The 15,628-nt window shown below is 36.1% G+C and overlaps 1 protein-coding gene across 1 annotated transcript in view; it reads left to right on the forward strand.

Annotated features, from left to right (window-relative positions):
* Positions 1–15,628, forward strand: part of NME8 (NME/NM23 family member 8) — a 68,799-nt gene that overhangs the window by 22,978 nt on the left and 30,193 nt on the right. Inside the window, exon 11 of the mRNA XM_037837554.1 lies at positions 1,846–2,021. Within this exon, the coding sequence (XP_037693482.1) occupies positions 1,846–2,021 (176 nt within the window). The remainder of the gene's footprint in view (positions 1–1,845; positions 2,022–15,628) is intronic.

Genomic DNA, 15,628 nt, shown 5'->3' on the forward strand with positions numbered 1-15,628 from the left:
GGATATATTTGATTATGAAAGCAAGTAAAAGAAGGTGAACATTAGTAGAGTGGAAGAGTATTCAACTTCCACATTAAAAAGAGGAATAGCATGAAATGAACAGCAACTTGATCAGACCAGCAAAATAAGGAAAAGAAAAAAAGGAAGAAACCACAAGGTAAAATCAATAGTATATGTGAAGTACAATGGAAGTAAAAAACTCAAGCATTTAGCTATTATATTAAATATGTAAAGATTAACTCTCCCATCAAATGTAGAAATTACCTGATTAAGTTTAAAAACTGATTTAAATTTAAACCATTATAGTAATAACTGATTCAGAAAGTCATTAATGGTAATAAAACAATTGTGTGAAAGATATTCAGACTGTTTCAAATAGTGTCCCAAAGGATTACTTATTCATTATAATGGGGATTGATAACTTTTCACTGGAGAAAACTGGGAAGTAGTACCTTAACTACATCAATATCACCAATAAAGGGAAAGACTTAAATTGTCCACCTCCTATTGTGATGTACCAAGAAGGACCCAGCATCACTTATATTGTCCTGCCCAAAATTTATAACCTGCATCTAATCTTGAAGAAATTGTTGTGCACATACAAAATGAGGACAGTTTCTCCCAAACAGTGGCCTGGACACTTCAAAAATATCAATATCATGAAAGACAAGTAAGGCCAAAGCACTTTTAGAGATTAAAGAAGACTGAGGAGAAAGGGCAACTAAATGCAATGTAAGATCCTGGAATAGAGAGAAACTACTAAACAAAGGACAGTATTGGAAAATTGGTGAAATTTGAATATGGATTGTTAATTAGGCAATACTTTATGTCAATGTAAAACTTCACCAATTTCACCAGTGCATTCATCTGTATTCTGATTCTGAGAAACACACAAAAGAAATAAAAATCAAAAGATGGAAAAAATAACCAGGGAAAATAAATATATTGGAATTGAACATTAAAGGTGCTAAATTTGATTTTTTTTTTCTTTTCTTTTTTTTTTTTTTTTTTTAAAGAAAGGACCCAATGTAAAAAGGTAGTGCTTATTGGGAAATTACAGAGTTACAGTAATCCAAAAAATTATTCTCCCAGTGTATCAACTAAAGACATAAAAGTTGAAAATGTTAAAAAATAAGAAGAACTGGATGAAAATACCATTGTTTTGAAAGAGCTCAGTACCCTTCTAGCAGACAAAATAAAGATAAAGAGAAATGGGCCATATATGTAATAAATGATCTATAATATATGATATAAAATAACTATATATTCAACCTTAAATCACATAAATAAAAACTTGACATTTTTATGTGTCCATTGATTAGCTACAAAAAATGATAGTTTTCCTTGTGAATAAAGAAAATCTTCATTTTTTTTAAAAAGTAAAATTTTTCCATGTATATTTTCTGATCATAACCTGATAAAATTGAAAGTAAATAATAAAAAGATGATCAAAAATGTCTGAACTATTTGAAAATACAAAATGTGCTCCTAAATAGCCCGTGGGTCAAAAACAAAATGAAAAGGAAAAATAGAAACTGGCTAGAAAGCTCCACAAAGAGAAGAGGTAAACTTTTAAAAACACTTTATCTTGGTCTTTGTTTGTCTTCTTAGTAAGTCAAGTATAATGATATCATATAACTGATGTTTTTAGAGTGGTTCAACAAAAAGTTGAATTAAATACCTCTTTCTTGGGTATGATAAGAGTGGTAGAACTTTTTCTTAAAATTCAATTTTTGTTTTACCAACCTCCAAGTTATTTGTGACTATATAGGAGTTTTAATTTGTTGGCATAGTTATTAAACTTGATCTTATAATAATTTTAAGTTCTATTTTGGATTTTGATAGTTTACAAGAATATCTGGAAAGACAACATATATCTCAATTTTGTGATGTTGAAGAGAATGCAACTAACGTTAATAAATTCATTGATGTCTTCTTCCCTGAGTTTAAAAAGATGAAAAGCATGAAATTACAAAAGACACTGGCATTAATTAGACCAGATCTCTGTAAAGGAAATAAAGGTAAGAAATGATGTACAAATCATTTAGTTATTTTTTAGATAGGTTTGAATTAACCCCACTATAAATACATTAAAAGACATTATTTTAAAATTTAAAATTGAGGAAAAGTTTCCTGAAATAAGAACTTAGTTACTGTTAATCTACTGATTTCTCAGTAATAATGAATGAAACATTTTTGTAGTTAAGGAGTTTACCAAGTATTTTCTAACGAGTAGATTTTAATGTAGGAGGAAGTATTACATAATAGTAAAGATCAGAAGTAAATAAGAGAGTAAATATGAACACATCCTTGCTTTATTCCTGGTCCTAAAGGGAAGTGAGCTAGTGTCTTACCATTAAATATGATGTTATCTGTATCTTTCTGTAGATGTTCATATTAAGTTGAGGGAAGTCCCCTCAACTTTTTATCATGAATGTGTTGCATTTTATTAAATGGTTTTTCTGCATGTATTGATATGGTTGTATGATTTTTTTCTTTTTTATCCTGTGAATCTAGTGGATTGTATTAATTGATTTTCAAATGTTGAACCAGCCCTACATACCTAAAATAAATCCCTCTTGGTCCTGGTGTATAATTCTTTTTCTTTGTTTTGGATTTTATTGGCTAATATTTTGTTGAATATGTTTGCATATATGTTCATGAGAGATATTGGTCTCTTATTTTTTCTTCTTGTAAGTCTTTTTTGATTGTGGTATTAGGGCAAGGCTGATGTCACAGAATGAATTAGGAAGTGTTTCCTCAGCATCTGTTTTCTGGAAGAGATTGTAGAGAATTGGTATCATTTTTCCCTTAAATGTTTGGTAGAATTCACTAGTGAAACCATTTGGGAGTGGTGCTTTATTTTTTTGAAAGTTGTTAATAATTGATTCAATTTTTTAGTAGATATAGACCTACTCAGATAACATATTTTTCCTTGTGTGTGTTTTGATAGTATCTTTCAAGGAATTTGTCCATTTCATCTAAGTTGTCAAAATTATAGAGTTCATAATATTCCTTTATTAATCTCCTAATTTTTAATTAAACTTTTAATAATCATTTATTTCTGATAGTAATAATGTACTCCTGATATTATTAATTTGTGTTCTATCTCTTTCTTTCTTTAAGTCTGGTTAGTGGTTTACCAGTTTTATTGATTTTTTTCAAAGAGCTAGTTTTGGTTTCATTGGTTTTCTCTACTGATTACCTGTTTTCAGTTTCATTGATTTATGCTATAATTTTATTATTTCTTTTCTTCTCCTGCTTTAGGTTTATATTGTTCTTCTCTCTCTTGTTTCCTAAAGTGGAAGCTTGGGTTATTCTTTTTAGATTATTATTCTTTTCTAATATGTGCATTCATTGCTATATTTCCCTCTAAGCACTACTTTCATTGCTCTCTACAAATGTTGGTAAGTTGTGTTTTCATTTCCATTTAGTTCAAAATATTTTTTAATTTCTCTTGAGACTTCTTCTTTGGCCTATGTGATATTTAGAAGCGAATTGTTTAATCTCCAAATATATTGGGATTTTCCAGCTGTATTTCTTTTGTTGATGTCTAGTTTAATTGCTTTTTGGTCTGAGAGCATACTTTGTATGATTTTTATTCTTTGAAATTTGTTGAGAGGAGTGTTTTGTGGTCAAGAATATTGTCTCTCTTGGTGAATGTTCCACGTGAGCTTTAGAAGTAAATGTATTTTGCTATTGTTGTATTAAGTATTCTATAATTGTCAATCTATCAAGTTGATTGATAGTAATCTTCAGTTTAACTGCACCCTTATTGAATTTCTGCCTACCAGATCTGTCAATTACTGATAGAGGGGTGTTAAGGTCTCCAACTGTAATAGTGGGTTTGTCTATTTCCCCTTGCAGTTCTATAAGTTTTTACCTTCTATATTTCTATATTTTTTTTTAGGTGATGCACATTAAAGATGTTATATCTTTTGGAGATTTGACTCCTTTATCTTCATGAAATGTCCCTATATAATGTCTCTCTTATCTCTTATAACTTTCTTTATTCTCACTTTTGCTTTATCTGAAATTAATATAGCTGCTCCAGCACTGATTAGTGTTATCCAATCAAAAGAAACTGTGACCATTTACTTTTAATTTATCTGTCTTTATATTTAAAGTGGGTTTCTTGTAGGCAACATATAGTTGGGTCTTATCTTTTTACCCACTCTGATAATCTTTGTATTCTAACTGGTATATTACAACTGTTTGCATTTAAAGTGATTATTGATTTGGTTGGATTAACATCTACCCTGTTTTTAACTGCTTTGTATTCATTGAGCTTTTTCTTTTTTCTCTATTAGGTCTTCCCCTCTTCCCCTCTTTTTATGCCTTCTCTGGTTTTAATTGAGCATTTTACATGATTCTATTTTCTTTTCTTTCTTAGCATATCAATTATACGTCATTAAAAAAAAAATTAGTGGCTGTCCTACACTTCGCAATATCCATTTACAACTAATTTAAATCCACTTTCAAACACCACCATACCACTTCATGGATATTGCAGGTACTCAAAACAGAGTATTAATGTATTCCTAATTCCTTCATCCCATCCCTTATAAAATTGTTGCCATTAATTTTACTTACCCATATGCTATAATCACCTAATACATTGTCACTATTATTACTTTGAGAAACAGTTATCTATTAGAGCAATTAAGAATAAGAAAATAAGATTTTATTTTATCTTCTCTGATACTCTTCCTTTCTTTAGATGTGTCTGAGTTTCTGATGTACATTATTTTTCTTCTCTCTGTAGAACTTCTTTTAAAATTTCTTTCAAGGGAGGTGTACTGGAGACAGATTCTCTCAGCTTTTGTTGGTCTAAGAAAGTCTATTTCTCATTCACTTTTTTTTTTTTTTTAATCATCATTTTATTGAGATATATTCACATACCACGCAGTCATACAAAACAAATTGTACTTTCGATTGTTTACAGTACCATTACATAGTTGTACATTCATCACCTAAATCAATCCCTGACACCTTCATTAGCACACACACAAAAATAACAAGAATAATAATTAGAGTGAAAAAGAGCAATTGAAGTAAAAAAGAACACTAGGTACCTTTGTCTGTTTGTTTGCTTCCCCTACTTTTCTACACATCGATCCATAAACTAGACAAAGTGGAGTTTGGTCCTTATGGCATTCCCAATCCCACTGTCACCCCTCATAAGCTACATTTTTATACAACTGTCTTCGAGATTCATGGGTTCTGGGTTGTAGTTTAATAGTTTCAGGTATCCACCACCAGCTACCCCAATTCTTTAGAACCTAAAAAAGGTTGTCTAAAGTGTGCGTAAGAGTGCCCACCAGAGTGATCTCTCGGCTCGTTTTGGAATCTCTCTGCCACTGAAGCTTATTTCATTTCCTTTCACATCCCCCTTTTGGTCAAGAAGATGTTCTCCATCCCACGATGCCGGGTCTACATTCCTCCCCGGGAGTCATATTCCACGTTGCCAGGGAGATTCACTTCCCTGGGTGTCTGATCCCACGTAGGGGGGAGGGCAGTGATTTCACCTTTCAAGTTGGCTTAGCCAGAGAGAGAGGGCCACATCTGAGCAACAAAGAGGCATTCAGGAGGAGACTCTTAGGCACAAATACAGGGAGGCCTAGCCTCTCCTTTGCAGCAACCGTCTTCCCAAGGGTGAAACTTATGGTAGAGGGCTCAACCCATCAAACCACCAGTCCCCTATGTCTGTGGTCATGTTAGCAACCATGGAGGTGGGGTAGGCGAATACCCCTGCATTCTCCACAGGCTCCTCAAGGGGGCACTACATCGTTTTTTTTTTTTTTTTTTCCTTGTTTGTCTTTTTTCTTTTTTTTTTTTTTTAACTTTCCCTTCTTTTTTCAAATCAACTGTATGAAAAAAAAAGTTAAAAAGAAAACAAAGATACAATAAAAGAACATTTCAAAGAGACCATAGCAAGGGAGTAAGAAAAAGACAACTAACCTAAGATAACTGCTTAACTTCCAACATGTTCCTACTTTACCCCAAGAAAGTTACATACTATAGCAATATTTCAGTGAACTTGTTCCTCCTACATCCATCAGAAATTAACAGACCATAGTCATTTCTGGGCATCCCCAGAACGTTAAATAGCTTATCTGTTCTTCTTGGATTATTGTTCCCCCTTCCTTAATTGCTCTCTACTGCTAGATCCCCTACATTCTACATTATAAACCATTTGTTTTACATTTTTCAAAGTTCACATTAGTGGTAGCATATAATATTTCTCTTTTTGTGCCTGGCTTATTTCGCTCAGCATTATGTCTTCAAGGTTCATCCATGTTGTCATATGTTTCACCAGATCGTTCCTTCTTACTGCCGCGTAGTATTCCATCGTGTGTATATACCACATTTTATTTATCCACTCATCTGTTGATGGACATTTGGGTTGTTTCCATCTCTTGGCAATTGTGAATAATGCTGCTATGAACATTGGCGTGCAGATATCTGTTCGTGTCACTGCTTTCCGATCTTCCGGGTATATCCCGAGAAGTGCAATCGCTGGATCGAATGGTAGCTCTATCTCTAGTTTTCTAAGGAACTGCCAGACTGACTTCCAGAGTGGCTGAACCATTATACAGTCCCACCAACAATGAATAAGAGTTCCAATTTCTCCACATCCCCTCCAGCATTTGTAGTTTCCTGTTTGTTTAATGGCAGCCATTCTAACTGGTGTTAGATGGTATCTCATTGTGGTCTTAATTTGCATCTCTCTAATAGCTAGTGAAGCTGAACATTTTTTCATGTGTTTCTTGGCCATTTGTATTTCCTCTTCAGAGAACTGTCTTTTCATATCTTTTGCCCATTTTATAATTGGGCTGTCTGTACTATTGTCATTGAGTTGTAGGATTTCTTTGTATATGCAAGATATCAGTCTTTTGTCAGATACATGGTTTCCAAAAATTTTTTCCCATTGAGTTGGCTGCCTCTTTACCTTTTTGAGAAATTCCTTTGAGGTGCAGAAACTTCTAAGCTTGAGGAGTTCCCATTTATCTATTTTCTCTTTTGTTGCTTGTGCTTTGGGTGTAAAGTCTAGGAAGTGGCCTCCTAATACAAGGTCTTGAAGATGTTTTCCTACATTATCTTCTAGGAGTTTAATGGTACTTTCTTTTATATTGAGATCTTTGGTCCATTTTGAGTTAATTTTTGTGTAGGGGGTGAGGTAGGGGTCCTCTTTCATTCTTTTGGATATGGATATCCAACTCTCCCAGCCCCATTTGTTGAAAAGACCATTATGGCTCAGTTCGGTGACTTTGGGGGCCTTATCAAAGATCAGTCGGCCATAGATCTGAGGGTCTATCTCTGAATTCTCAATTCGATTCCATTGATCTATATGTCTATCTTTGTGCCAGTACCATGCTGTTTTGGCAACTGTGGCTTTATAATAAGCTTCAAAGTCAGGGAGTGTAAGTCCTCCCACTTCGTTTTTCTTTTTTAAAGTGTCTTTAGCAATTCGAGGCATCTTCCCTTTCCAAATAAATTTGATAACTAGCTTTTCCAAGTCTGCAAAGTAGGTTGTTGGAATTTTGATTGGGATTGCATTGAATCTGTAGATGAGTTTGGGTAGAATTGACATCTTAATGACATTTAGCCTTCCTATCCATGAACATGGAATATTTTTCCATCTTTAAGGTCCCCTTCTATTTCTTTTAGTAGAGTTATGTAGTTTTCTTTGTATAGGTCTTTTACATCTTTGGTTAAGTTTATTCCTAGGTACTTGATTTTTTTAGTTGCTATTGAAAATGGTATCTTTTTCTTGAGTGTCTCTTCAGTTTGTTCATTTCTAGCATATAGAAACATTACTGACTTATGTGCATTAATCTTGTATCCCGCTACTTTGCTAAATTTGTTTATTAGCTCTAGTAGGTGTATCGTTGATTTCTCAGGGTTTTCTAGATATAAGATCATATCATCTGCAAACAATGACAGTTTTACTTCTTCTTTTCCAATTTGGATGCCTTTTATTTCTTTGTCTTGCCGGATTGCCCTGGCTAGCACTTCCAGCACAATGTTGAATAACAGTGGTGACAGTGGGCATCCTTGTCTTGTTCCTGATCTTAGAGGGAAGGCTTTCAGTCTCTCACCATTGAGTCCTATGCTGGCTGTGGGTTTTTCATATATGCTCTTTATCATGTTGAGGAAGTTTCCTTCAATTCCTACCTTTTGAAGTGTTTTTATCAAAAACGGATGTTGGATTTTGTCAAATGCTTTTTCAGCATCTATTGAGATGATCAATTGATTTTTCCCTTTCGAGTTTTTAATGTGTTGTAATACATTGATTGTTTTTCTTATGTTGAACCATCCTTGCATGCCTGGAATGAACCCCACTTGGTCATGGTGTATGATTTTTTTAATGTGTCTTTGGATTCGATTTGCAAGTATTTTGTTGAGGATTTTTGCATCTATATTCATTAGGGAGATTGGCCGGTAGTTTTCCTTTTTTGTAGCATCTTTGCCTGGTTTTGGTATTAGATTGATGTTAGCTTCATAAAATGAATTAGGTAGTGTTCCATTTTTTTCAATGTTTTGAAAGAGTTTGAGTAAGATTGGTGTCAGTTCTTTCTGGAAAGTTTGGTAGAATTCCCCTGTGAAGCCATCTGGCCCTGGGCATTTATTTGTGGGAAGATTTTTGATGACTGATTGGATCTCTTTGCTTGTGATGGGTTGGTTGAGGTCTTCTATTTCTTCTCTGGTCAGTCTAGGTTGTTCATATGTTTCCAGGAAATTGTCCATTTCTTCTACATTATCCAGTTTGTTGCCATACAGTTGTTCATAATATCCTCTTATAATTTTTTTAATTTCTTCAGGATCTGCAGTTATGTCACCTTTTTCATTCATTATTTTGTTTATATGGGTCTTCTCTCTTTTTGATTTTGTCAGTCTAGCTAGGGGCTTGTCAATCTTGTTGATCTTCTCAAAGAACCAACTTTTGGTGATATTTATCCTTTCTATTGTTTTTTTGTTCTCTATGTCATTTATTTCTGCTTTAATCCTTGTTATTTCTTTTCTTGTACTTGGTTTAGGATTGGTTTGCTGTTCATTTTCTAGCTTCTTCAGTTGATCCATTAGTTCTTTGATTTTGGCTCTTTCTTCCTTTTTAATATATGCGTTTAGTGCTATAAATTTCCCCCTTAGCACTGCTTTTGCTGCATCCCATAGGTTTTGGTATGTTGTGTTCTCATTTTCATTCGTCTCTATATATTTAGCAATTTCTCTTGCTATTTCTTCTTTAACCCACTGATTGTTTAGGAGTGTGTTGTTTAACCTCCAGGTATTTGTGAATTTTCTAAGTCTCTGATGGTTATTGACTTCTAATTGTATTCCATTGTGGTCAGAGAATGTGCTTTGAATAATTTCAATCTTTTTAAATTTATTGAGGCTTGTTTTATGTCCCAGCATATGATCTATTCTGGAGAAAGTTCCGTGAGCACTAGAAAAGTATGTGTATCCTGTTGATTTGGGATGTAATGTCCTGTAGATGTCTGTTAAATCTAATTCATTTATCAGATTGTTTAGGTTTTCAATTTCCTTATTGGTCTTCTGTCTGGTTGATCTATCTACAAGAGAGAGTGATGTGTTGAAGTCTCCCACAATTATTGTGGAAACATCAATTGCTTCCTTTAGTTTTGCCAAAGTTTCTCTCATGTATTTTGTGGCACCTTGATTGGGTGCATAGACATTTACGATTGTTATTTCTTCTTGCTGAATTGCCCCTTTTATTAGTATGTAGTGGCCTTCTTTGTCTCTCAAAACATCCCTGCATTTGAAGTCTATTTTATCTGAGATTAATATTGCTACACCTGCTTTCTTTTGGCTGTAGCTTGCATGAAATATTTTTTTCCATCCTTTCACTTTCAGTTTCTTTGTGTCCCTGTGTCTAAGATGAGTCTCTTGTATGCAACATATTGATGGTTCATTTTTTTTGATCCATTCTGCGAATCTATATCTTTTAATTGGGGAGTTTAATCCATTTACATTCAACGTTAAAACCGTGAAGGCATTTCTTGAATCGGCCATCTTATCCTTTGGATTATGTTTGCCATATTTTTCCCTCTCTCTATTAATATCCTTTATTGTACCCATACCGAATCTCTTTAGTACTGAACCTTTCTCCAAGTCTCTCTGTCCTGTCTTTGTTTGTCTGTCTGTAGGGCTCCCTTTAGTATCTCCAGTAGGGCAGGTCTCTTGTTAGCAAATTCTCTCAGCATTTCTTTGTCTGTGAAAAATTTAAGCTCTCCCTCAAATTTGAAGCAGAGCTTTGCTGGATAAAGTATTCTTGGCTGGAAATTTTTCTCACTCAGAATTTTAAATATATCGTGCCACTGCCTTCTCGCCTCCATGGTGGCTGCTGAGTAGTCACTACTTAGTCTTATGCTGTTTCCTTTGTATGTGGTGAATTGCTTTTCTCTTGCTGCTTTCAGAACTTGCTCCTTCTCTTCTATGTTTGACAGTGTGATCAGTATATGTCTCGGAGTGGGTTTTTTTGGATTTATTCTATTTGGAGTTCGCTGAGCATTTATGATTTGTGTATTTATGTTGTTTAGAAGATTTGGGAAGTTTTCCCCAACAATTTCTTTGAATACTCTTCCTAGACCTTTACCCTTTTCTTCCCCTTCTGGGACACCAATGAGTCTTATATTCGGACGTTTCATATTATCTATCATATCCCTGAGGTCCATTTCGAGTTTTTCAATTTTTTTCCCCATTCTTTCTTTTATGTTTTCATTTTCCATTCTGTCATCTTCCAGGTCACTGATTCGTTGTTCAACTTCCTCTAGTCTTGTACTATGAGTGTCCAGAATCTTTTAATTTGGTCAACAGTTTCTTTAATTTCCATAAGATCATCCATTTTTTTATTTAGTCTTGCAATGTCTTCTTTATGCTCTTCTAGGGTCTTCTTGATTTCCTTCATATCCCGTACTAGGGTCTCATTGTTCATCTTTAGTTCTTTGAGTAGCTGCTCTAGGTGTGTCTCTTCTGGTCTTTTGATTTGGGTGCTTGGGCTTGGGTTATCCATATCGTCTGGTTTTTTCATATGCTTTATAATTTTCTGTTGTTTTTGGCCTCGTGGCATTTGCTGACCTTGATAGGGTTCTTTTAGGGTTTGTAGACCAGTTGAAGTCCTTATCTCTAATTTATCAGATCTACAGCTTCGTGGAGTACACTTTCTCTAAGTAACCAGCAGGTGGCGTCCACGAGCCACCTGTTCTCCACAAGCCAGATCTCCCCTGCTTAGCCTTTTTGGTGAGTGGGGGAGTGAGTCTTGTGGGGCCCAATTGGTGTCCCAAGCTTGCGTGTGTAGTTGGTGTTGCCTGCCCTGTATGTGGGGCGTGTTTCTGGGCAGTCGGGTAGGGGGGGTGGCCCTAACAATCAAATCTCCCTGATGATCCTAGAGTTTTAAAGCTACTGCAATAGTCTAATCCTTCAGTTCAGTCCTGCCACAGTTTGTCTCTGCCACTGACCCACAAGTCTTTGGTATTGGCGTATGGCTCCTGAGACTTGCAAGTGGGCCCCTCTTCCAGGCTGTGCACCCCGGGTCCTCTGTTGAGGGATGACTGTGCTATGTCGCAGGTGAGTGCCGTCCCCCCAGGGCAGTTCTGGGCTGCTGGGCTGTGTTGGGAGGCTCCCAGTCTGCTCAAATGATGGCTGAATGGGGCTCTGTTAATTCACACTGCTTCCCCTTCCCAGCTCTGGGACATTCAGCTGAGGTTGCAGGGAAGGCTAATGTCCACGCCCAGTTTTGTGGTGTGTGCCTGTTATTTGAAGCACTTCCGTCACACTGGGTTGTCTGGGGCAGCTCTGGGCTATGGGGCTGGCGATGGGCAGGAGTGTTTCCTGTCCACCAGGATGGTGGCTGTGAGCGGACACCCCCCTTTTCTTGGGAAGTTGTGTTGTTTAGTGAATTTTCTCAGCCACTGGATTATTGCCTTTTGTCTCAGAGCTCTCTTAGTTCTGCTCTTGACTTGACGTGCCCAAATTTCAATTCTTTGAAGCTTTCTGTATTGAGCTTCTTAGAGTAATTGTTTTAGAAAAAGCAAAAAGGATTTAAAAAAAAAAAAAAAAAAAAAACGGCCCTCCTCAGAGATCTAATGGGTTATTGAAATGCTAATAGACAAAGCAACCAGGGCCATTAAGGAAAAGTGCCCAGGGCAGAGAGATCAGCCTTGCTTCGGGATTTGCATATGCGCCTCAAGGCCTGATCTCCGCCCTTCCCCTTTCTGTGTTCACCAGAACTCCAAAAATCCTCTGCTTTTATTTTGGAGTTTTTCGTGTTGTTTTTTTTCTATGCCTGTCTCCTCTCTGCTGGGCTGGCTGCTCTCAGAGTCTCTGGTGTCTGGCCTCAGTCTATCTATGGTTGGAGTTTGAATCTGTAGAATGAGTTTCCGGTAAGAGCAGCCACTGCAATTCTCCCTTCTCCTTCCTGGAGCTGACAGCCCCTCCTCCCCCGGGACTGAGCCTGGCAGGGAGGGGCGCGGGTCCCCTGGCCGCAAAAACTTACAGATTTCGCTGATCTCAGCAGTTCCACGTTTTCATGAGTGTTGTATGAAGTATGCCCAAAGACAGATTGCTCTGTGGTGTCCAGTCCACGCAGTTCCTGGCTTTTTACCTACTTTCCTGGAGGAGTAACTAAAACATACAGCTCACCAGTCTGCCATCTTGCCCCGCCTCTCTCATTCACTTTTGAAGGATAATTTCACTGGATACAGAATTCTAGGTTGGTGGTTTTTGGTTCAACACTTTAAATGTTTCACTCCACTATCTTCTTACTTACATGGTTTTTGATAAGTCTGATGTCATTTTTGTCTTGTCCCTATATATATGTAAGATACTACCTTTTTCTTGCCTCTTTCAATGTTTTCTCTTTGTCTCTGTTTTCTTGCAGTTTGAGTAAGCTATGCCTAGTTTTAGATATTTTGGTATTTATCCTTCTTGGTGTTCTCAGAGCTTTCTGGACCTCTGGTTTGGTGTCTTGTCATTAATTTTGGAAAATTTTCAGCCATTATACTTCAAATATTTCTTCTGCTTCATCTCTTCCTTCTTTTTTCTGTTATTTCCTTTATGTGTATGTCCACCTTTTGTAGTTGTCCCACAGTTCTTGGGTATTTTGCTCTGTTTCTTCATTATTTTTTTCTCTTTGCATATCAACTTGGGAAATTTCTATTGACATATCTGCGGGCTCACTGTTTCTTCTGCTGCCGTGTTCCAACCGCTGATGAACCCACTGAAGGAATTCTTCACCTTTGTAACAGTAGTTTGATTTATAGCATTTCCTTTTGATTCTTTCTTAGGGTTTCCGTCTCTCAACTTACATTACTTGTCTGTTCTTTCAAGTTGTCTACTTTTTTCATCAGAGCCATTGACATATTTATTAATCGGGGTTTTAAAAACTTCTGTGACCTGGTAATTCCAAATTCTGTGTCCCGTCAGAGTCTGGTTCTGATTCTTGCTTTGTCTCTTTAGACTGGGTGTTTTCTTACCTTTCAGCATGCCTTCTCAATTTTTGGTTGAAAGCCAGACATAATGTACTGGTTAATAGAATTGAGGCAATTAAGTTTTTATTGTGAGTTTCTATGTTAATCTGACTTGGGCTTGTAGTGTGTTAACTATTTGCTGTAGTTGCAGGTGCTCTCCTTGTATCTTTGGGTTTCTCTAAAAACTTCTCCCTAAGTTGAATTTATGTCTTGCAGTTCTCTATGTTGTTACTCAATGTTTTTATACTGGAGGCCTGCTATTGAGCTGGTAAGATGTTGGGGAAGAGAAGCCTTCTATAATCTTATGATTGAATTTCAGGAATTAGTGGGCCTGAGTCCCTGGGCTATGACTTTCAGAAGCGTGCATTAGCCTTTTTTTTCTCTCCGCAATATGTGTGACTTTAGGCTAAAAGGAACTGGAGTTTCCTAATTTCCCTTCCCCCAGGTCAGATAAGGGTCTGATGAGGTCGTTTACCATAAAGGGCAAGTTTTTGTTCTGTTGAATAGTCTGGGTGTGTTTCAGAATGGTTACTTTACCCTCCCCTTACTTGAAATACGAGGGGATTTTTCTTTGATCTTCACCATGAGAATCTGATGGGGCTCCTGGAGATGAAACCCAAATGAGTGTGGGCTCCCTAAGACTGGACCCTCAGGAGTTTCCGTCTCTCACGCTCAGCCACACACATGCTTCAGAAAGTCACCAATGCTACCGTTCCAGTGCTTCTCCCCAGGTACTGGTGCCAGTGGCTTCTGTTCTTGGTAGGCTGATCTTTGATGTGATTGTCTGCATTCACCTATCTCTCTAGATTTTGGATTGGCAGTATATCTTCTTACGTTGATTCTCTGATGGATCTAAGAAAAGCCATTGATATTCAGTTTGTTCAACTTTTTCCTTGTTGGAAGGATGGGAGAGTGACTTACGAGCATTTATGTTTGGAACTGAAACCGGAAGTCTGTTGGAAGGTTTTTCACGAGCAAATTGATTTCTTTAATACATAAAAGACAATTCAGTTATCTATTTCTTCTTGAGTGAGTTTCAGTCATTTGTGTTTTTCAAGGAATTAGACCATTTCAACTAAATTGTCAAATATGTGAGCACAGAGTTTTTTGTAGTATTCCCTTGTGGCCGTTTTAATACGTTTGGTCACTAGTTGGGTCAGGATGGGTAATTCATGTCATCTACCATTTTTTCTTGGTCAGTTTGAATAGAGATTTAGCAGTATTATTGATCTGTATTAATTCTTTTTAGAAATAATAAAGACTTGGATTTTTATTAATAAAGTAATATATTCTGCTTATGTAAATTTTGCATCCCCTACAGAGTGATAACTTAACTAAAAACTAATATTTTTTTGCCCATTTTCTAATTGGGTTGTTTGTCGTTTTGTTGTTGAGTTGTAAGATTTCTTTATATATTCTGGATATTAAACCCTTATTGGATATGTTGTTTCCAGATATTTTCTCCTATTAAGTAGTTTGTCTTTTCACTTTTATGATAAAGTTCTTTGATGCACAAAAGTTTTTAATTAAGTTGTAGTCTTAATTAATTGTGCATGAGTTTTTCATTACTTTGGCTGAGAAGTGACACACAATACTTCCTCTTACAGTTCATTGGCCAGAACTAATCACTAATCACATGGCACAATTTGAATGCAAAAGGCTAAAAAGATGCCTCCTGCACAAACTCAGTACCATGCTGTTTTGATTATTGTAACTTTGTAATAAGTTTTAATTCAGTAAGTGTGAGTCCTCTAACTTCATTCTTCTTTTTAAAGATGGTTTTGGCTATTTGGAGCCCCCTACCCTTCCATATAAATGCGATTGGCTTTTCCATTTCTGCAAAGATGGCTTCTGGAATTTTGATGGGCATTGTATTGAATCTGTATATTGTTTTGAGTAGAACTGACATCTTAACAATATTTACTCTTCCAATCATCTGTGAACATGGAGAGTCCTTCCATTTATCTAGGTTTTCTTTGATTTCTTTTCGGAAATGTTTTGTAGTTTTTTTGTTCATTAATAGTGTACAGAAACACAACTGATTTTTGAGTGTTGATCTTGTACCCTTTCCCTGTGCTGAATTCATTTATTAGCTCTAGGAGCTTTGTTGTAGAGTTTTCAAGATTTTCTATATATAG

Source organism: Choloepus didactylus, chromosome 5 (assembly GCF_015220235.1).
Source record: "Choloepus didactylus isolate mChoDid1 chromosome 5, mChoDid1.pri, whole genome shotgun sequence".
NCBI lineage: Eukaryota > Metazoa > Chordata > Mammalia > Pilosa > Megalonychidae > Choloepus > Choloepus didactylus.